General features: G+C 33.5%; 1 protein-coding gene across 3 annotated transcripts in view; it reads right to left on the bottom strand.

Annotated features, from left to right (window-relative positions):
* Positions 1-54: 54 nt before the first annotated feature.
* LOC113112321 (myopalladin-like) overlaps positions 55-22536 on the bottom strand; it is a 32700-nt gene continuing 10218 nt past the window's right edge. For all 3 annotated transcript variants that reach the window (XM_026277782.1, XM_026277783.1, XM_026277784.1), the window contains exons 3-21: positions 18712-18887; positions 18584-18629; positions 18050-18419; positions 17886-17960; positions 17101-17242; positions 16896-16919; positions 16682-16798; positions 15735-16536; positions 14188-15624; positions 13083-13224; positions 11830-11907; positions 9038-9259; positions 8480-8629; positions 8324-8400; positions 7309-7435; positions 5457-5664; positions 3648-3813; positions 3440-3573; positions 55-1970 (exon numbers count right to left, since the gene is read on the bottom strand). In XM_026277782.1, coding sequence (XP_026133567.1) covers positions 1792-1970; positions 3440-3573; positions 3648-3813; positions 5457-5664; positions 7309-7435; positions 8324-8400; positions 8480-8629; positions 9038-9259; positions 11830-11907; positions 13083-13224; positions 14188-15624; positions 15735-16536; positions 16682-16798; positions 16896-16919; positions 17101-17242; positions 17886-17960; positions 18050-18419; positions 18584-18629; positions 18712-18887 — 4672 coding nt within the window. In that variant the 3' untranslated portion in view covers positions 55-1791. The remainder of the gene's footprint in view (positions 1971-3439; positions 3574-3647; positions 3814-5456; positions 5665-7308; positions 7436-8323; positions 8401-8479; positions 8630-9037; positions 9260-11829; positions 11908-13082; positions 13225-14187; positions 15625-15734; positions 16537-16681; positions 16799-16895; positions 16920-17100; positions 17243-17885; positions 17961-18049; positions 18420-18583; positions 18630-18711; positions 18888-22536) is intronic.

Genomic DNA, 22536 nt, shown 5'->3' with positions numbered 1-22536 from the left:
TAAAATGTGCTGTTTGTTAGCTATGCAACACATTGAAGAAGAGACACAGTCTTTGTTTGAATAAATATAACTTTATTTTCAAGAAAAACAACTATTGTACATTTTCAACATATTAGGTATTTGCATTTCTGTATTCTAGTGATTGTATAACAATACATTGGCTTTGTAAACTTCCACAATTCATATATAATCTTATTAATGTAAGATTCTGTTATATTGCTATACAGAGAATAATCTGAAGCAGCAGTATTCATTATATAAAGACGACAAAATTATTTTTTCCTTCCAGATGCAACGCAAGGGAATCTTCTATAGTACTTTATTAAATAGATTATCAATAGATTTGATCAGTTTCAGCTTCATTTAGGATCAGATGACTTTTTAATGTCATTGATCTAAATCTGGTTTTCTGAATATCTCGTGCTTTCTTTATTAAACCGAAGCATGAAACGATAGCAGAAGTTGATAAGGAGCTCACATTCACAGTCCAACAAAAAGACCAGATTAAAATGCAGAACAGCAAAAAACAAACAGACCAGAACACAATTGCATAATGCCTCAAATGGCACAAATTTCATCATAATTAAAGGAAAAATTAATGTGCAAAAAACTTTAAATACAGTGAGGAAAAACAAGCAGAAGCTCATCGACCAAATCATCTTAGAGATATAGTTCAGTCGTAAACTTAACATTTGCTGAAAATGTGCTCACCGTCAGGTCATGTAAGACATAGATGAGTTTGATTCTTAAGCATTGCATCACTTTGAATGGGTGCCGTCAGAATGCGAGTCCGAGAGAGAAAGTGCATTTCCTGTCGTCTCTCACATCAAAATCCAGACACATATTTGTTTAGAGCTGTTGAAACGGTGCTTGATCTGTGCAGATTTCTCTCCTGATTCAGATCAGAAGTGTTATTAACTCTTTCCCCACCAGCATTTTTTTAAAAAAAGTTGAGAGCCATTTCCAGCGATTTTGATCATTTTCACTCAAATGTGACGGACTCCAGTATATTTTGCTGTATGTATATCTGAATATACAACACAACAAAATAAAGGTAAAAAAAAAAAAAAAAAAAAAAACAGTTTTACTCATGCTTAAAGCATTATTTTTTAACAACACTTGAACATAGGTTTCATAAAAATGTATAGATCTGAGCAAAAAGGTGAGAAAATTAACATCTTGATAATATTCAGAACGATTATCAAAGCATAAATCGTGTGAATCAACACCTCCAGAGCTTTCACAGATATACACCACTTCCTGAATCAACATTTCACTCTTTATCATCATGCAGTTTTCATTTATATTGCTGATGAATCGCATTATTTATCATATGCATCTGTTTACATGGGAAATCACCGTTTCTCCGTTTTTTGTTCAGAAGATGTGTGATAGCGCCCCCGAGTGTATAACAGTGAAAACACGAAAAGCTGTAAAAACGAATCAATGGCGGGAAAGCGTTGTCTTCTAAAAGACGAGATAACTCGTCAACTGCAGGGAAAGGGTTAAGGATAGAGGACTAGTATTTGAGTTAAAATCGTCTTAATGCTGGATGTGTTCCATCTTTTGTCTTCTCCAGATGTTCACTGATCGACTGTGGATTACTTGTGAGACTCTCATTCTGACGGCACCCATTCACTGCAGAGCAACTGATGCAATGTTACATTTCTCCAAATCTGACGAAGAAACAAACTCATCCTGATCTCGGATGATCTTAGGGCGAGAACAGTTTTATTTTAACTACAAACGAACGCAGCGACATCAGATCCTTGTTTGCTCTTCTGTGAGCGTCTACAGCTCCTCACTTTCTGCCGCTCGCTCGGCTCGGGAGGAAGAGGATGTGTCGAGGCCGTTGTTACTCAAGGGAAAGACTGACTTTATATCCAGACCCTTGCCTGAGAGAGCAGGGTATCGACTCCCGCTGAGCTGCGTTTTCTTCATCGGTGGATGAACGTGCTGATACCACTGAGCTGCAGAAAACAACACGTTTGGAAATATCTGTTGCTGAAAATCTTCTGTATTATATATTTGTAGTCAGATAGTTGACAGAACTATGTCTTTTAGCATTTTGGGGTTAAATGTGATATAATTGCATAAGAGAGCGTGCACATTCAGAATTTTGTTTTACAAATCTTATTAATCATCTTTTTTTGCAGTGCACTGCACTATGACAAATTAATTGATTAAAATATATGTCTGTATTTATACTTTATATAAGGGTCGCAAAAACATGCACTGTATATATATATATATATATATATATTTTTTTTTTTAAATAACTAGTTATGTCTAAAATAACTAGAACAATTATGTTAAAAGTATTTTTGATGGAGTATAATATAGCAGTTTAATGTCAGATTACTATAATTATTTCTTAAAATAATTATTACATTTTTTTTTTAAATAGATTGAGGTTTAGTAGTGGAATTTAATTTCATTATTAGAAAAATAATCATAAAAATTAAATTTAAAACAGTCTTAGATGGAGTATAATATAGTAGTTTAATTTTTTAATTATTAGAATAATTTGTTAAAATAATGAAACATATTATGTTTAAAATATTTTTAGATGGAGTAATAGTTAAATTTAATGTTTTATGTTTAATTATTAGGATAATATAAAAATAATGTAATAATAATCTAAAATACAATGATATGAAAATAATCCAAAAATAATCCAAATATGTTTATAAATAGTTTTATATGGAGTATGATATACTAGTTTAATTAAATGTTTTATGTTTAATTATCATGATAATATAAAAATAATATAATAATAATATAAAATATAATAATATAATAATAATCCTAAAAAAAAAAACACTTTTAAAATAGTTTCAGAGGGAGTATGATATACTAGTTTAATTTAATGTTTTATGTTCAATTATTAGAATAATATATAAAATAATATAACATATAATAATATAAAATAATCCTAAAATAATTTAAATAAAACACTTTTAAAATAGTTTTAGATGGAGTATGATATACTAGTTTAATTTAATGTTTTATATTTAATTTTTAGAAAAATATAATAATATAATAATAATCTAAAATATAATAATATAAAAATAATAATAATAAACACTTTTAAAATAGTTTCAGATGGAGTATGATATACTAGTTTAATTAAATGTTTTATGTTAATTATTAGAATAATATAAAATAATATCAAATACAATAATATAACTGAAAAAAAAACACTTTTAAAATAATTTAGATGAAGTATGATATACTAGTTTAATTTAATGTTTTATGTTAATTATTAGAATAATATAAAAAAATATAAAATACAATAATATAAAAATAATTGAAAAATAAAACACTTTTAAAATAGTTTTAGATGGAGTTTAATTTAGCTCTCTTTATTTATTTCTCACCAGCTAGTTAAGGTTAATGATTTATAGTGCTGAAATATTGAAAGATATGACTGACTCACCGTATATGTCTAGTCTGGCTGTACATGATACAATCCCTGCCTCGTTCTTCGCAGAGACGGTGTACCAGCCAGCGTCTTCCTTCCTGGTCGGTTGAATCATTAGACAAACATAACCTGTGGTGTCCTGATGCATGCTGGGAGGACAGAGACACAGAATGTGAACTTCATAAATGCATGATATAAAGTGTCCCAGTGTTGATGATCTCACCTGACTCGGTCCACTGAGTGAGAGATGGTGTCGTTGTCTTTCTTCCAGTAGATGAGCGGCTGTGGCATCCCCACGACTCTGCACTCCAGACGCACCGAGGAGCCCTCAGCGACGCCTGTGTTCTGCAGCTTCTCCACAAAACCAGGCGCCTGCTTCAGCGCTTTCTCTGCAGAGAAACAGAGGGTTCAATATTTCTGTTATCATATAAGACATAAACCTGCAAATCTGGCTTCTTTTCTCAGACCTGTGAGATGCAAAGTCCAATTCTGAGAAACAAAAAAATACGATTTTCTTACAATCACGAGTTTGAATCTCACTATTCTGAGTTTATGACTCGCAACTGTGATTTAATGAATAAATCAAGTCAAAATTATGACATAAAAAGTCATGATTATTATTGAGATACACTATAATTATGATGTAAAATGTAAATTACAACAAGACAAAATTATAACATAATAAGTCAGAAATATTCTGGCTCATGAGATAAGTACAAAAAGTAGAAAATTAATTAATAATTATGAGTTAAGTCAAAATTATGACATAAAAAGTCATGATTATTTGATAAAGCATTGAGATACATTATAATTCTGACATAATTATTCATTCTCATGAGATAAGTCATGACATAAGTAGAAATTGACAAAAAGTTAAAATAATTATGAGTTAATTCAAAATAACTGCATGTAAAGTCATAATTATTAGATAGAAAATTAGAATTTATAGTCTTATATTGGCATAAAAATACTCATATCCAAAATAGTTTAAATGTTTATAATGTCTTAATGTTTAATTATTAGAATAATATAAAAATAATATAATAATCTAAAATACAATAATATAAAATAATTCTAAAATAATAATAAAAAAACACTTTTAAAATAGTTTAAGACAGAGTATGATGTATTAGTTAAATTTAATGTTTTATGTTTAATTATTAGAATAATGTAGAATAATCTAAAAATATTCAGTCTAATGAGATAAGTTATGACATAAGTAGAAATTATGACACAAAGTTTTAAAAAATTAATAATTAATAATTAGAATTTAAGAGACAAGTCTTATATTTGCATAATTGTGGAATTAAAAAGTAAAGCAAACATATTAATATCCATAATAGTCATAATTGTGAGATAGTCAAAACTGGCATAAATTTATGATAAAGTAAAAAAAATGAGACTGTATGAAGTAAAAAGTCAATATAATGAGATAAAGTCATCACAATAAGTTCAATTATGATATACCAAGTCATTTTTCATATTGTCATATTTATGACTTTTCATCTCATTATGACTTTTTTTGTCAAAATTATAAATTTTCTATATAATAGTTATGTCATACCTATGACATTCTAACTCATAAAAACGATTTACCAAACCACATTATTTTTACTTTATGATTTTTATTTTATGATTTACCAAAGCACATCTTAGCCCGATATACTAATTCATAAAGACAGTAATTTTTATTGTTAATAATTATGACTTTTCATCTCATGATGACTTGCAATTTTCCAATTTATTTGTCAAAATGATAAATTTCTATCTCATATTTTTGACTCATGTCATAACTAAGTAATATATATGATTTACAAAAAGCATGTTTTTATTTTTTATTTTATGATTTACCAAAGCACAATTTTAATAGGCTATGATATCCAAAGTCGTCTGATGATAACGCTTTATTTTGGTAATTATAAATGTCAATCACATCATTCTGACTCATGTCTATGAAGTCATGTTTGTGATGAACTAAAGCACTTTTGTGGTTCTCCAGAACGTTAATGTGAAGAAGACACTGTGATCTTACCCACGACTTTGAGCTGGAGGCTGAATGAGCTCTGTCCAGCTTTATTTGAGGCGATGCAGGTGTACGTCCCGTCATCGGCTTGAGTCAAAGGGTCAAGAACTAGAGAATGGATGCCGTTTTCTCTCACGAGCATTCGATGAGTGAGGTCTGGATAAATGGGCTTCCCGTTGAGAAGCCACATGATATCAGGATGAGGTAACCCACTCACCTAAACAGCAGAAGAGGGTTCAGGCCATGCATATCTTATTTATCTCTACATGCACGTTCTTATGCTTCATTAACATTTTCTTGGTTCTGAGTAAGGTCTTAAACCATGTCGACTGGTAACAGGTCGTTTTTTGTCTCTGATTTTGTGTGGCATGTAAACACTTTAACCTGCTTTCTGTCGGCTTCTTGAAGTATGCATGTGTGATAAAGGGAAAGGGAAAACCACAAACAATCAAGAATGCATGATTATATGGTGTCATGGCTTTGCAATCAATAAATGTCGTTATAATGGAAGTCAATGGGGCAAAAACAGCCACCAACAACTAATTAGGGAGAAAAAATTTAAATCTAATGCTGCACAAAAACTAACAATGCATCAAAGCCAATTTTGTTACTAATCTTTGACATGCCCAAGACTGTGATAAAAGGTAAAAAAATATCCAGTCCACAATCACTTTTTATTTTGAAAATATGTAATTTTGAGTGTTTTTTTTCCCAAATCAGTGACATCATTTATGAACTTGGTAATTAAAAAGTTAAAATCTTGGATTTTTTTTGTACATGTGGTAGTTTTGATCAGGACTAAAGTTGATTAATAGAGTTATGCAAAAAAAATTAAAAAAAATATTTATCTGGTTCATTTTTACAGCAGTTTAATTTAGTGGATGTTTTCATCCACGAACCACTCGAAAGGGTAGTGAATTTGCCCACAGTGTACTGTTGAGTTTTTGAAAGAATTCAAAGCATTTTCCCAAAATATGGGTCAAAATAAGATTTGTCACCAAAAATCATTCCATTAGCTCAAACACAGAGAAAGTTGTGGCCAAAATAAGACTCAACTTTACCCCCTAGTGGACGAAAACGTCCCCAACAAACCACAAGGGTTAAATGATACAACGAAACACAATGACCATGTTTCTTAATGCACCCAAGTGAGATTGTATGTCAAATTAGACTTTTTATTTTAAAATATATTGTGAGCGTTGTTACAGAAAATTAAAACTAATATTAAAACCATTAAAAAATTAAAAAAAATAAAAAATTTTTTAGCTTGAAATGAAATGGATGTAAACTGAAATAAAATATAAAATGCTATTTTATTTACAGTTATTTTTTATTTCTTATTTTAATTAATTTTAACTCAACGTACTAAACAATAATACAAATTAATAAAACTATATAGACAAAAGAAATCCTTAAAAAATCACTAAAATGGAAAATATTAAACTAAAAACTGATGTAATCAAAAACTGTAATGATACTAAAATAACACTGTTGTAAATCAATCATTGTTTTAAATACATGACATACAAGAATATTTGAGTTTATCTTTGTCAGATGCATTAATTTTGATAAAGATAGACTTAAGTCCTAATTTCTCAAGTTTAAATAATTGTACAATATAAAACATTTTCATTTAAATGCAACTAATAGAGTCAAAAACATTATATTCAGTTTGCAGTTCAGTATATTGTTTAAAGTAGGTCTATTTTCTTTAAGCAGTTGTTTTAAAAGTATGTTAAAGTGTACTTGTCTTTTCAAGGGATGTTGTTTATTAAGTCTGCTCGGACTGCTCGGATGTTCAGACATTATAAAGTGCTCAGATGTGTGTTGGGATCACATCTAGCTGGATTATGTGCAGTACCTTGCAGTCTAACCTACAGAGCTGTCCCTCGTGAGCCGACATGTCTCCTGGAGCCTGCAGGAAGTGCGGACGGAAGAAGCGCTCTTGAGCCGGCTCGCCCTCCACTTCCTGTACACGCGCTCGGACTCTGGGAAACAGAAATATTACACATACAAGTCTATTACACAGGTCTCTCTGTCAGCCATTGAAGCTGGAAAACTACTTTATTTAGGGATCAGTATCAGACTTCTGCTCATCAAGGCTGCATTTATTTAATCAAAAAACAACTCTCGCATAATATTAATGCAATGTAAAATAATGGATTCTATTTTAAAATCCTTTAAAATGTAATTTATTTATGTGATGCAAAGCTGATTTTTTTTCTCTCCAGTTTTCAGTGTCACATGATCTTCAGAAATCAGAATAATATGATGATTTATTATTAGAATTATGCCAAAAAATTTTTTTTTTTTTGGAAACTGCGATACTTTTTCAGTATTCTTTGAGACATAAAAAGTTAAAAAGAACAGGATTTATTTAAAATATAAATTTTGTGACAATATGAATCTTTGCGATCAGTTATTAACAATTTAACGCATCCTTGCTGAATAAACGTTTTCATTTCTTTCAAAAACAGAAAGATTAAAAATGCTCTGACCCCAGACTTTCGAATTTTAGTTTATATTGTTAAAAAAAAAATTTTTTTCAATTTTTTTTATTACTTTTTTATTCATCAAAAATCCTGAAAAAGTTATTGCAGTTTCCAAAAATTCTAATTCTAATAACAGATCAGCATATTATTCTGATTTCTGAAGATCATGTGACACTGAAGACTGGAGAAAATTCAGCGTTGTATCACATAAATAAATTATATTTGAAAGTATTTTACGGTAGAAATCATTATTTTATGTTGTAATAACATTTTGCAAGATTATAGTATTTTTCTGTGTTTCTGATCACATGAAAGCAGCCTTGATGAACAGAAAAGACTTCTTAAGTCACTGATTTTGTACTAGTGTGTATGAAAACTGAGCACCTCTGCGAGTGAACCACGGGTCGGTTTCGCACAGGACCTGTTTGGACGATCAAATGGCCAGAGCAGCTTATTCTTCCCTGTGAACATGAAATCAGGCTTGACTGTCTTTTAAACTAGGATTCACAGTCATTCCTGATGATTTTCTCCTCATGTTACCTGTGGATTCGCTGCCATGACTGTATAATTGCCGTCATCTTCACTTGTGACAGCTTCTATGTGTAATGAACACGTCCCATCTCCCTCTCTGATCTTCTTATAGTGCTCGTTTCTCTTCAAAATCTGCTTTCCATCCTTAAACCAGTAAACCTGTGTGAAAAGGACAGAAGATTGAATGCTTGAAGATTGAAATGAAGTATTTAATCCACAAGCACTAACGGGGATTTTTCATTATTCTGATTTCTGAAGATCATGTGACACTGAAGACTGGAGGAATGATGCTGAAAATACAGCGGAGCATCACAGAAATAAATTAGAGTTTAACATATAATCACGTATAAAATATATATTTTGAATTGTTTAAATATTTCACTATTTTTATTGAATTTCTGAGCAAATAAATGCAGCGTCTGTGAGCACAAGAGACTAATTTCCAAAACACACACACACAGAAAAAAGAAAAGTCTCAGAACCTTGAATGATAGTGAACACAATAAAAGTGTTATTTCTGATTCTGAGCATGCATTACAGTAACATCACAAGCTGTCAAAAACTCACTTTAGGAACTGGAATCCCAACAACTTTACAGGTGAATGTGACGGGAATCCCTTCCACGGCTCTGAAGTGCTTCAGTTTCTTGTCGAAGATGGGCGCGATGCATCTTCCCGAGGGAATTTCATCGTGTTGAACTTCATCGTCCGACTCTTCCACTGGAGTTCTTTCCAAACGAAACTCGATCTCACTCAGTAGCCTCTGCTCGAAGCTCGACACCTTGTATTCCTATAAAACACATCATTACGTCTGAACTTATTAACTGAGATCATCTGTGAATGTGCCTCATTTATGCTTTGATAGAAATTAAAGAAAACATTACCCACAGTTGCTTCCCGAATGTTAAAGTTTCCAGTACAGTCGCATAATTAAACAATCAAACTGATCACAGTTATGTCTAAAATTAATAATAAACAAACAAACAATTATGATATCTGATGAATGCCGATGCTAATCAGTGGTCAGGTTATTTAATACATCAGAGTGAACTTGTGTTTGCATGACACATCTGACAACATGTGAACCAATCACAATATGAAGAGGGCTTTGTGGGGATAATGTAACATTATAAATATAGACGGAATTATTTCAAGAAAAATTTTCTTGTAGAAACTCGCAATTCTTAGAGAAAAAGTGAGAATTGAGAGATGTAAACTTAGACTGCGAGATAAAAAGTCCCATTTGGCATTTTTTTTGTCTCAACAAATAAAGCAGAATTGTGAGATTTAAACTCAGAATTCCCCCCCCAAAAAACTTAGAATTGTGAGATTTAAACACACCAAAAAAAAAAAAAAAACTCAGAATTTTGGGACTTCAACTCATAATTCCAAAAAAAGTTAAAAAAAATCTGAATCGGGAGATTTAGACAAAAAATTATAATTTTTTTTTTTTAATTTAAAAAAACTGTGATATTTTAACACGGAAATTATAATAAAAAAAATAAAAAATAAAAACGGAACTGTGAGATTTACACTCAGAATTTCAACAACAACAACAAAAAAAAGTGAGATTCAAACTCAGAATTAAAAAAAAAAAAAAAAAAAAAAATAATAATAATAATAATAATAAATCTGAATCTTGAGATAAGAATTGTTATTTCAACTAAGAATTCAGAGAGAAAAAAAACATATTTGTGAGATTTAAATTTAGAATTGTAAGATAGAAAGTCAAAATTTCTAAATATAAATTTGCAGAGATGTAAACTGAGATTGCTAGATACAAAATCCCATTTAGCATTTTTTTTTTATCTCATGGCAAAAACATATAAAGCAGAATTGCAAGATTTAAGTACAGACTTCAGCTGAAAATAGAATTAAATAGAATTCTGAAAAAAATCAGAATTGTCAGATTTTAACTCAGAATTACAGATAAAAAAAGTCCAAATTGTGAGATTTCAACTCAGAAATCCAAGAAGAAGAAAAAAATATTTTGTGTTTTCTTTTATGTTTTTCTTCCGTGGCGGAAACAGACATGCATATGTTCTGGGGGTTATAGTGAGGATGAAAAGTGGTCAAATAAATAAAGTAAATACAAATAAATATCATGTTACTAAATAGCTATGATATGACTCCTTTAAAACACCTTCCCATTTTAAAAGTGCCGATTATATCTCAAGAGGCCTGTCTGGTAACAGCTCGCCTTCAGTTCTGAATGTCTGCCAACATGTCTGAATGCAGTCACCTCTATTTATAAGACAGAAGAGCCCTGTCCATTCCTATCTCTGTCTAGTCTCTCCAGACCAGCGATCATGTTTACTCACAGATTCCCATTGCATTCACATTTCATTCTCACTGACACTGAACTGAACTGTGTTTGCATTGAAAACAAACTGCAGATGTGGTGCTCATGTCATTATTGCTTCTGCGTGAGATATCCATTGATATCCATATATATATTCTCATTTAGTTAGTATGTAACGTGTAGCATTAAATTAAACTAAAGCTGCTCATGCATAATCTTTTGTGACAGACTTCTACAGTAGTTAGAGTATTAGTTATGATTTACAAGGATGCATCTACATTTAAAAAAAAGGTTTTAATGATAAAATTGGCAGATTTTATAGTAATTATGGCTTAAACATTGAAACAATTAATTTTCAATAACAGTAACACTTTACAATATGGTCTCATTGGTTAACATTAGTTAATGCATTAACTAACTAACAATTTGTTATATTATTTATCACTCTTAATTATGAATTACTTAATATAATACAAAAATAAAAAAAAATATTTTAATAAAATATTTTTTAAAAAAATAATATAAAAAATTACTAAAAATATAATTACAATTCAAAATAAATATAATATCAATAGTCAATTTTTTTGACTTTTTTTAATTATAATTTTTTAAATTATATTTCATTGTTTTTAAAAAATTATAATAAAAAAGTAAAAAAAACACTTAAATATCTTTCTATACTAATCTAATTTATGAAACGCTAGTTAATAAAAATAAAGTTAGTCAATAAAAAGATAAATTGAAATAATATATTGAGTATTTTTTATTGTTAGCTCATGTTTTACACATTGTAACTAATTTTAACAAATGTAACATTAGTGTTCCTATAGCTCAAGTGGTAGAGCATTGCGTTAACAAGCCCTCTTGTGTTACAAATGAAATTTACAGCATCTTCCTCTAAACAGAGTTATTATTCATGCAGTTCCATTAGTGGAGAAAAGCCACAGCTTTAAATGAGCTCATCTTGCTTCTGGTTTAAATCAAAATTGATTCTTATGCAATGAAACTAATGCACTTCAGAACCAAGCACTGCTTGCAATGGAGAAAATTCCTTGTACCTCGTCATAGTTAATGACAGTTGCGGTGGGAATGTTTGGTCCGAGCGGGCGGCTCACTTCCCCCCAATAATTCGGCTTCTATGGAGGACAGGATGAATGACGGTGATGTAAACACAGACACTAGTCACACATCAATACAAATGTGTGAGAAATAGTCTTTTTTATAGTGTTAATCAGACAGGAAACACTCAAGTGTGTACAGTGTTAATACGATGCATGATGCGGATGCACATTTGACACATGTTATAATGTGAAACAGATTCTTAAATGGGATGCAAAGCCACTATATAATGCATCGAGATATACAGACCACAAACAGAAATGAAAACAAAAGGTTTTCATTTATAAATGACAGTCAATATTGAAAGTGTTACATTTAATGAAGCCCTCAAACAAGTACGCTGACATTTAAAATCAACATGAAACTGATGTGAAACAGGATATTTAATGAGAAAAGAGGTAGGTTTGGATTTCATGTTGACTTTAAATATAGATTTAATTTAAGTCCACGTTATAAATACCCTTGCAGAACATCTAAATATTTATAGGACTATGATATAAAGTACAAATATAAATATAAATGCATATTGCAAAAGCAAAAATTATTCAAAAGTAGGAAAAATTGCAAGCATGCATTTGAATTTTACTTCACTAATTCCATGCACAGTACAGCGATATATCAAAATGATAAAAAATTAAATATGGTGTCATGAAGGAATTACAAATCTGTATAGATAATAATAATATTATCTATTAATAAACCCGTCTGTAATTCTCGCATGGCATCATTTTTCAACAACAAAAAGTTTGTATTTCTTTCATACATTTTCACATTTGGTGCAAGCCAACCAAGAGTTAGATTCGGTTTCAAAAACAAAAAGAAGCGTAAAATCTTATTAATAACAAGAGGAAAAAAATACGTTTCTGGTGATATAATTATGAAGTCATAATGGGTAGCATGTATTCATTTTAGATTATAGCTGTGGTACTTAGAACATTTTATTTAGGGGGGAAATTTTGTTCCCTATTCCTTCTCTATCTCCTTCAATCAGTGTTTTGCGTAATTTAACTATTACAAGCCATGATTAAACCCTCAATTATAGTGTCTCACATAAAGAACCCATAACTCAGTGAACAACAGAAGATGAGCGATTCTATATCTATCAGTCGTGGAAAAGCACTGCCTACTATTTGTCCTATACACTGGTGGAACAAAACCCCTTTACATCTCTAGTTTTTATGACACCATCTACCTGCTGCCCAAAATGAAGATGTTCATCTTTAAATCGCAACTTCTTCTCAATATCTTGTAAAAGCGCTTCCTTGCTCCCGCGGATGTCGTCATCAGACATGAGTCTGGAACTTCTCTGATTCTTCTTCAGTGCCCCTTGAGGCCTGCACATGGAGTAACAAAAGACTGAAGTAAGCCAATAAAATAGGATACAAATACATCTTCAAATATGAGATACGTAGAAATTATGCTGTAAGACAACTCTAAAAAGACCACAGTGTCATTATTTAGCTCAACTAGTCAGCTTTGTCTAGTCACAATGATTAAAAGCCCATTGGAGTGCTATCATTAGATTAGGCTTCAGCTATCTGGAATATAGTGCACAAATCATATAGACCACTTTTAGGGTACTTTATGGTACTGCATCCTTTCTGAAATTCAGTGAGCCGCAGTTCTCAACTCACATTTGTTGTATTGAAAAGATACACAGAAGAAATTCGTAAGGATTTGGAAAATGAGGGCAAGTAAACGATGAATCAATTTAAGTTTTAAAACCTTTAAAGGTATAGTTCACCCAAAAATAGTTCACCCTAAATAGTTCACCCTAGGGATAGTTCACCCAAAAATGAAAATAACCCCATGATGTACCCACCCTCAAGGCATCCTAGGTGTATATGACCTTCTTCTTTCAGATGAATCCAATCGGAGTTATATAAAAAATGTCCTGGCTTCAATTTTCCAAAAGAAGTCCAATAAAGTGCAATCAAGTCCATCATAAAAAATGTCCCACTTGGATCTGGTGGTGGGGGACTATGTGGACTATTGAAAAATAACACCCATTCACTGCTATTATAAAGCTTGGAAGAGCCAAGACATGTTTTAATATAACTCTTATTGGATTGGTCATACATACCTAGGATGCCTTGAGGCTTTTTTTTGGTGAACTATCCCATTAAGAGAAAGTGTGACCTTCAATTCATTTTATAATATTACAATATTACAAGGCAGAAGTCTTCAACCATAATCCTGGGGACCAAGTGTTCTGTAAAGTTTATTTCCAATCTACTTTGGCATACCTTGAAAGGTTGAAAACCTCTGTTATGATCAAATGTTTTGTGTTCGCTTACCCAGGTGGGGCCCTCTTAGGCAACCCCATGGCATTGGTCGGAGGAGATGTTGGAAGTGAAGGAAGGACTGAACTAAGGAAGGCCACTGGATTTTGGATGGGGCTAGGGGTGGAGCTGCTAGACGTTGGTGAAGAAGCTTGTAGGGGTGACTGAGGTCTAAAAGAAAACACTGAATTCCCCAGAGCAGGAGGCACTAGAGGTGGTGAGGACACATATGGTGGGCTGCTTGGACACTCCAGAACTCTTGTTGGGAACTTTCTTGGGGATGGAGATAACTGGTTGACGGGCGACATGAGCTCCCGTGTCGACTTTGGGAATATCTGTGCAGCTAACTCGTGGAGCATTGGAACAGGAGACTCGGTGGGGGAAGGACTCCTGATAGGAGCAATCATCTGGGCAGCGATGAATTCCTTTGGCCTTGTGTAGCTGAAGCTTTGGGTGGAGACTGGAATAATCCCAGGATGTGGGGGCTGAGTGTCTTGCAACGGAGGTGGAGATATTGGACTCGTTATGGGTGCAGGTTGATTTCTCACCAGATGAGGTGAGGTGATTTTACTCAATGAGGGAGAAGACACAGTTTGAGAATATGTGTCTTGTGGAGCAATGCTGGGATTAGAATTTGAGGTGGTGTTTATCTTTGGTGCAGTGTTGCTCAATGCTAATGCATCAGGTATCATCGATGCCTGTGTTCTGGCAACACTCGTGTCACCAATGGGAACGGAGTTCATCTGCAAGGTTGGGTTCATGTTTATTTGTGAAATATGAGTGGAAGGAGTAATGGGTGGCATGTTGGCCACATGGTTAGGTGGTTGGGTTGTTGGAGCCATGATAAGTTGAGAAAAAGGTGCAGAAGGTCCCATATTTGGAGGGATAGGCATGTTGAGAGCTCCTCCGGGCTGAGTTATTGGGATTGTTGGTATCACACTTGGCATAGGGAGGACTGGAGCCATATTGGGTGATATTGGCCCCATATTCAGCTGAGGAAGAGTGTGCATCACATTCGTTGGGGTTAGTAGGGTAGAGGGAACCAGACCTGGTGGAAAAGTACTTAAAGTAGTAGGAATCAGATTTGGTTGAAGTATTGGAGGGTGGTTGTTTAAGGTTGTGGTTGAGGGAGTACCTTGGGCCAAGGGCATGGGATTGGTTAAAGGCATGCTCAGTTGGGATACAGGTACAGTTTTTAAAAGGGGAGAAGGTGTTGCAGGAAGTAGAGGGAGAGAATCAAGGATCGGCATTGGAATTGGAGCAGAGTTCATTACAAGAGGAGGTGGTTGGGATGGTGATGGCACAGTATTTGCTGGAGGTTGAGTTGGCTTGACAGGTGTTGTCTCATAACTTGTTCCATCTAAATGTGGTGAATCTTGGCTTGGGGAAACATATTCTTGCTGCTGTTCCAAAAGCACCTGGTTGTGGAGGAACTGAAGCTGCACTGGGTCTCTAAGATAAGACAAAAGAAGGAGAAAAAAACATGTTTGATCTACTTCAGAAGGTCCTAAATGTAATTTTACTCTCAAGTTGTCTTGCACTACTCTTAGGTTGCTACTTACAATTTTGGTTTAGCCAACACTGGTGGTGGCTCTTTGGATGACATTCCTTCCTCTTCTTCTTCTTCATCCTCCGGGAGTTTAAAGGTTACACGGAGGCCAACTCGAGAACTAGAGCGGGATTCATTGTGATTCCCTAACACACCCTCAGGTCTTGTCTTGAGGCAAGAAGTTGGGGGATCTGGTAGAGGTTTAACAGGGGCTCGCTCTTGATGGTTACTGGAGTTTACTGGTTGGAGACTAGTAACAGAAGGGTTGGGGGTAGATTTTAAACTATATGGTGATGGTTCAACCCAGGCATCGGAGCTCATAGTGATGCCAGATGCTGATCCGTTTGATGGACTTTGGGTCTCTTCTATGGAAGGCTTAAAACCAGACCCTCCTGAATCAAAGTGTGTTGTGCTAGAGCTAAGGGGCTTATGGTTTGAGTCTGCATTCAGTGAAGAAGAACTGAAGCTGAGAGGGTCTAGCTGAGGTAAACTAGTCCTGAAAGTTTCTGTGGTGTATTTTCCAATGGTGAGAGGGTTTAGACTGGGAAGGCTAGTGGTGAGGTTGTGGCGAAGGGTACTAGGATTTAGGGAATCTGAGCGAAGCATTCCAGAATCCTGAAGGTCTGAATGCTTAAATCCAGAGTTCAATGGTTCAAGGCAAATTGTACTTGAGTGAAGCTTGTTGTTTACCAGAGGAACATCTGGTTTACCCTTTAAAGTTTCTGATATCAGTTCTGAGCCCAAAACCTTCTGGAGGGAGGAATCCACTGTTAAAGTGCTTGTTGTTTTAAGGTTGGTGTTGTTATTATTCTTTCCTATTGATATAGACAAAATATTGTTCACAATTAGTCTTGAGATGTGATGTATACAGTTTTATTTAATTATGAACTTAAAGAGTTTAAGAAGTCTTAAGCGAAGCTAATCCAATAATAGATTCAACGATATTAAAAACAAAATTACCTTTTACTCTCAATGCTGCAGTACTGGAAATTGTGCCATATTTATTGCTGGCTGTACATGTAAATGTTCCGGAATCCTCTGGAAAGACCTCCGCAATAACTAAAGTACATATCTCCTCTGATGTCCACACCAAACAGAGAAGTGGTGCACTTTTAGGTGGTTAATATCATTAAATAATTACCTTGACAAAGCAGTGGGAATCAAATCCACCTACCAGATTCAGCCATGGATCTTGGTTCTGGCGTGAAAAAAGCAGAATGTGTGGATTGTCAGATAACAGATTTTAAGAAGAAAAAGTCAAGCACTGAAAATTCTTCTTTCAAGTTACAAACTGAAACATTTTCAGCAGTAGAGGTGGAGTTTTCAAGGATGGATCCCACCACATATCTAAATGCATTGAGCACTGAAATGATACATACTCTTCTGGAGGATCCTGAAGTCTGGAGAATCTTCAATAAGTGTTCCTTCCCGGTACCAGTCCACTTTAGGGGAGGGAATACCTTTGACTCTGCACTCCAGAACTACCAACTGACTCTCTACAGCCAGGACATCCTGGAGAGTCTGCATCAAAAGAGACAAAGGTGTCCAATGACAATGGAATGGGAAATAAGTAAAAATTATAACTACTCCCATGAGAATTTCTGGATTCCAGGCCATTTCTACTCTAAAGACTGTCAGAAAAAATGATACCTTTAGAGGTACAACAGCTTGTCACTGGGGCAATGCCCTGAAACGGACATCTTTTTTTACCTTATTTACCCCTAAATGGTATTAGTATCCTGTAGTAGTAATATGTACCCTACAAGTCGTAAGTATTATGTTCTTTTATGGTACTAGCATGCATCCGTTAGGTACAATTGTTTCCCTTTGAGGGTATCATCACCCCAGTGACAAGCTGCTATATCCGTAAAGGTACCATTTTTGGAAGAGTTTGCTAGGCGGTTTCTTACTGGTCAAACAGGGTCACCACCAAGTCTCTATATTTCTAGACAAAGCTTGCACTGGATTTGCATGTTTTACTGACAAATGCTAATTGCATACTAAGGTTTTAGCTCTTTGGATTTGGGCAGGCATGCATGCAAAAGTTGAAACATGTCAAAATACTAAAATACTTTTTTTTGTTCCTCAAGCATTTTTTTATACTGTATGTCATTGACACTCAATGTCTTACAAGATTTAGAATTACAAGCCGTGTTTGCATTACCTTTGTAAAAACAGGTGCTGCCATTATGGGCCTTACATCAAAGCTTTGAAGATAACCACTGCTGCCATTTAGATTCTAGAAGGGAAAAAAACACATGGAATGTAAAAAACAAAACTTCCATTAGTGGGAATAATCAAAACTGAGGATTTGGTGTGTTTCTGTACCTCAGGATTGCTCTGGTGAGATGTTAGCAGTATATCAGAGACACTTTGGCTGGATGGAGGTGATGGAGGTGCAATGGTCAGTGAAGTAACAGGTGGAGTGGAATCCACCTCAGATATTGGTGCTGGAGGTTCTAATAAAGGTACGGTTGGTTCTAGTACAGGTATTTCAGAACTGAAACTCAGAAGTTCTGTATCTTCCTGCTTAGTGGTTGGGTGATCGATCAGCTCAGTGAATGGCACTGCTTCTGCATCAGAAAGTGTTCGTGCTTCAGCGCAGGTGTTTGTTATAGTTGGTGTTGGTTCTTCAGCAGATGTGATGGGTTCTACCAAGACCACAGCAGGCTTGGGATGAGAAGTTCTTTTATGAAGTCTGACAAAAACAAAAATTGTGAATGTGTTTTCAGCCCCTGGGGGTCAATATATATATATATACACACACACATGCACAGATTCCTTCATTTAACATGCATGCAGAGCTACACAAAGCATAGATGTACAAGACTTTGTGCATCAGATTTTTTTCTACAAACTCACTGTGCTTGAAAATGTTGTTCTGCATCAGAATCTGACGAAGAGCCTCCTAAAAGATCAGGAAAATATACAATCTGCAGCTGCAATCACTAAGTCATTCATATTAAATGGTCAAAAATTATTTTATTTACCCTCGATGTAGATTTCTGCCGAGGTGGAGTCTGTGCCATAAAAGTTGGAGGCAAAGCAGGAGTATCTGCCCGTGTCTTCTTCAAACGCCTCTGCTATGATCAGAGAGTGTCGCTCACCGTTAGCGATGATCTGAATATCAGGACTGTTTTCCAGCTCTTTACCCTCACAAAACCACCTGGAAAACACAATCAGAATATTACATCCTGAGCAGGAACACACATCTACGAGCCAAAGAACATACCATAAAAAAACACACAAAAAACAAGAGTGTTTGCAGATTTTTCAATATGAAACCGATGTTAAATCCGACATAAATTGCATAAAATCTCAAACTAGCTGAATAACAGCAATTTTCACACTATGCAAACAAATTAAATGTATGGTTAAAATGTTACTCTTTAAAAACTAGCTTTTTGGCAAACGCTATTTACTTTAAAATGGTCATATTATTGTTTGACAACAAAAGCACGCAGAAAACTTCAGAATTAGAAAATAACGACAGATAATACCAGCAGTAAACACCATTGAGAAAAGCTTTCCAACAACATGGAGCCGTACAGCAACATTATTAATCATTTTTATTTCAACAAATTTCCATTGCATTTACTCTACTGACATAATGAGTTTCTTCAGTCGTTTAAAGGGAAAAATCTGGTAATTAAAGTTGTTGGACTATATCAAGTTGCTATAAGGTGACATTGAAGCCATTTACTAAAGAAGTTATTTTTGACAGATATCGTGTTAAAGAAGATATTCAAAAACAATGCAATGTGTAAATCACACAAATCATCCAAGATCAGGCCTCTGTATCAAACACACTACAAAGTACAACAGCATTCATTCAGTAATAAATCAACGGACTCAAATAATATTCTTGAATCCACATCACCCCACAGCCTTACCTACGAACAGTTATTTCACTTCAACTCCTTCTGTTTCCTAAAATTCCCTCCCTGAAACTTAAAGCAAATCTGAAGAGACGAGTTGTGGTTCACTCCATGGGCGAGACATGGCTGGAATGCATTGGGTCTGATCCATGCACCAGTAAAGACTCTGCTTTGAAAGCCTGAACTGTGGGGGAAAGACATCCAGAGCTAGATCTGCACCTGTTCAAGCTATTTTTCTTCTCGACTCTGTTAAAACTGGACGACAGCATCCCTGACCGACACACATGAGCTAAACATAGAGCGCCTCTCATACAATCACCAACACTGCTAATAGATCTGTTAGATATTTAGCAGGCATTTGTCTCTGACAGAGGAACACTTGACATTTACAGGCATGGTATAATAACTCAAATGTGGATTTTTTTTTTTTACATTACCTTATATACAACTTAAAAAAGATTTAAGATTTTGGAAAAGTTAATGCAAAGAAAGTTATTCAGCTACATGGTTCTAGAAAGTATCGCCATGTGATTATTTGTAGAGACAGTCGGATGAACATTCATCGTATCGTGCTGTAAATACAATGTTAAAAAGTGAAGTAAGTTTGGGTCAGTGGAGGGATGATGTTATGTTTCTGACATCACAGTGTCTCGGTCAGCTGACCTCGCATAACACAAAGCAGGTCACATAGACACGCTCAGAAAAGCACAGGTTTCCTTGACCTGTCAGTTAAGGAAGTTTGTGTTGAGTAAAGTTACACTAACCTTTCATCAATGACACACCATAATTATACTCTCAGAAAAAAAGGTACAAAAGCTGCGGTATCTTTTCAAAAGGTACACTTCTTTCCCTTTTAGGTACTGATATGTACACTTTAAGTACTTAAATGTATCTTCAAGGTACTGATATGGACTCTTTGGGTACAAAAGTGTGCCTTTTCAAAAGGTACTGCTCCAATGACAGCCTTTTGTACCTTTTTTTCTGAGAGTGTATGTTTAGAAAACATAATTTCTTAAACAACACAAATCACTTGATTAAATAATTCTTATATAGCCTAATTCATTATAACATTCATTTAACAAGTGTCTAATAGCTTAAAATTAAAGATTTTGTCAACGCTGTGTTAACATACATTTTTCCATTTTTACAAGATTATTTATGCTAACAGAAAATGCATAAATGTATGTTTTTTTATGTAATAAGTTAAATGCACAATCAGTTATTCCACGTTAAATGCATGATCAATTTATATGAAGTTATTAAATTTAATAACATTCCATGCAAGATCAATGTATAAAATATTATTAAATGTAAAACACGTAAAATGCATGATCATTTTATGCAAAAAGTTATTAAATGCAAAAACAATCAGTGCATGATAAATCCACACAATGTTATTAAATGCAAACAACATTTTTAAATGTATGATCAATTTATACAAAGTTAGTACCAAAAAAAAGTAAAATGCATGATTAATATGAACTTACTAAATGTAAAAATGTTAAATGCACGATCAATTTATAGTTATTGAATGAAAAAACTTTTTTTAAAAACCAATTTTTGCAGAGTTATTAAATGCAAAAAATAAAAGCACAACCCACTTATATGAAGTAGTGATGAAATAGCTTCATAGTTTACTCAAACTTAATTTAGTCAGTTTTAAATCATAAACGAACAGAGAATATGTACATTAAGTCATATAGCTCTTTAGGCCTTACAAGTTATGAGAGACTGAAAGACAATCACTCTTTAAAGTTCATCCAGCTCAATGTTCAACGTTTTTGATTTCTTCTCTTCTGCAAGTAGCTTTTAGTAAACACAAACATTATCACATGACAAACACACTCACTACAAAAGAGTAAAGAAGTCATTCAACTCATTCAACTTTTAAAAGAAGTATGAGCTCAGTGTTGTTATTAATCAACAACATTAACTAAAACTCAACTACAACAACAAACTAAAATAAAAATAAAACTAATTCAAAATATGAACAGATACTATGATGGAACATAAATATAGTAAAATAACACTGCACCATCTTATTCCACCAACGTATGATTTTTCTCTAAGGGGGTGACAATCATTTGTGTGGTTTATTTTTCATGAATTAAGACAGAAAAGGCATTAATTGTCCCCAGGTAAACACTGCTAAACTATAATCATATCCGCGCAAATTGTGGAATAATTTGCAAACCTCTGCACATTTAATATCTTGTTTACTCTTACTCTTTGGCTAACTGTGCTCTACTGAAGATGTAGGATGATAATTTCAACGGCATTCTCAGAGCATCATATTTCTGATGTTGCAAAATTAGAATGGCTGAGCTTAGACTGCATGTTATACGGTCAACTTTCACAAGACGTCTTTGTGTTCATAGCCATTGCTTGAGAAAGAAGATTTTTAGCATGCATTTGCTAGCAAAACCTGTTGCCAAGATGCTAGTATGTTAAAAATCCCTTGAGAAAAAGTATCATACTTTTGTACTTATTGTACTTAATATATATTTATATATATAAACTACTTAACTACTAAACTAAATCATAATCATGTACTTTACATGTGATTAGTATGCTAGTTTGTTTCAAGTACAAGGAAACTTAATTTAATAAAACATGATGTAATTTAAAATAAAAATTCTAATATGCTTCAATAGAAATAATAACAGATTAATAATATGCATCAATAGTAAAAATATCAGATTAATAATATGCATCAATAGTAATAATAATGGACTAAATATACATCAATAAAAATAATAATGCATGAATAATATGCATCAATAGTAATAATAATGCACTAATAATATGCATCAGTAGTTATAATAATGCACTAATAATATGCATTAATAGTAGTAATAATATACTAATAATATACATCAATAGTAATAATAATAATGCACTTATAATATGCATCATTAATGGGCTAATATGCTTCAA

This window comes from Carassius auratus, chromosome 13 (genome assembly GCF_003368295.1).
Source record: "Carassius auratus strain Wakin chromosome 13, ASM336829v1, whole genome shotgun sequence".
NCBI lineage: Eukaryota > Metazoa > Chordata > Actinopteri > Cypriniformes > Cyprinidae > Carassius > Carassius auratus.
The sequence above is the reverse complement of the archived record's forward strand: the minus strand, read 5'-3'. Positions and strand labels throughout refer to the sequence as shown.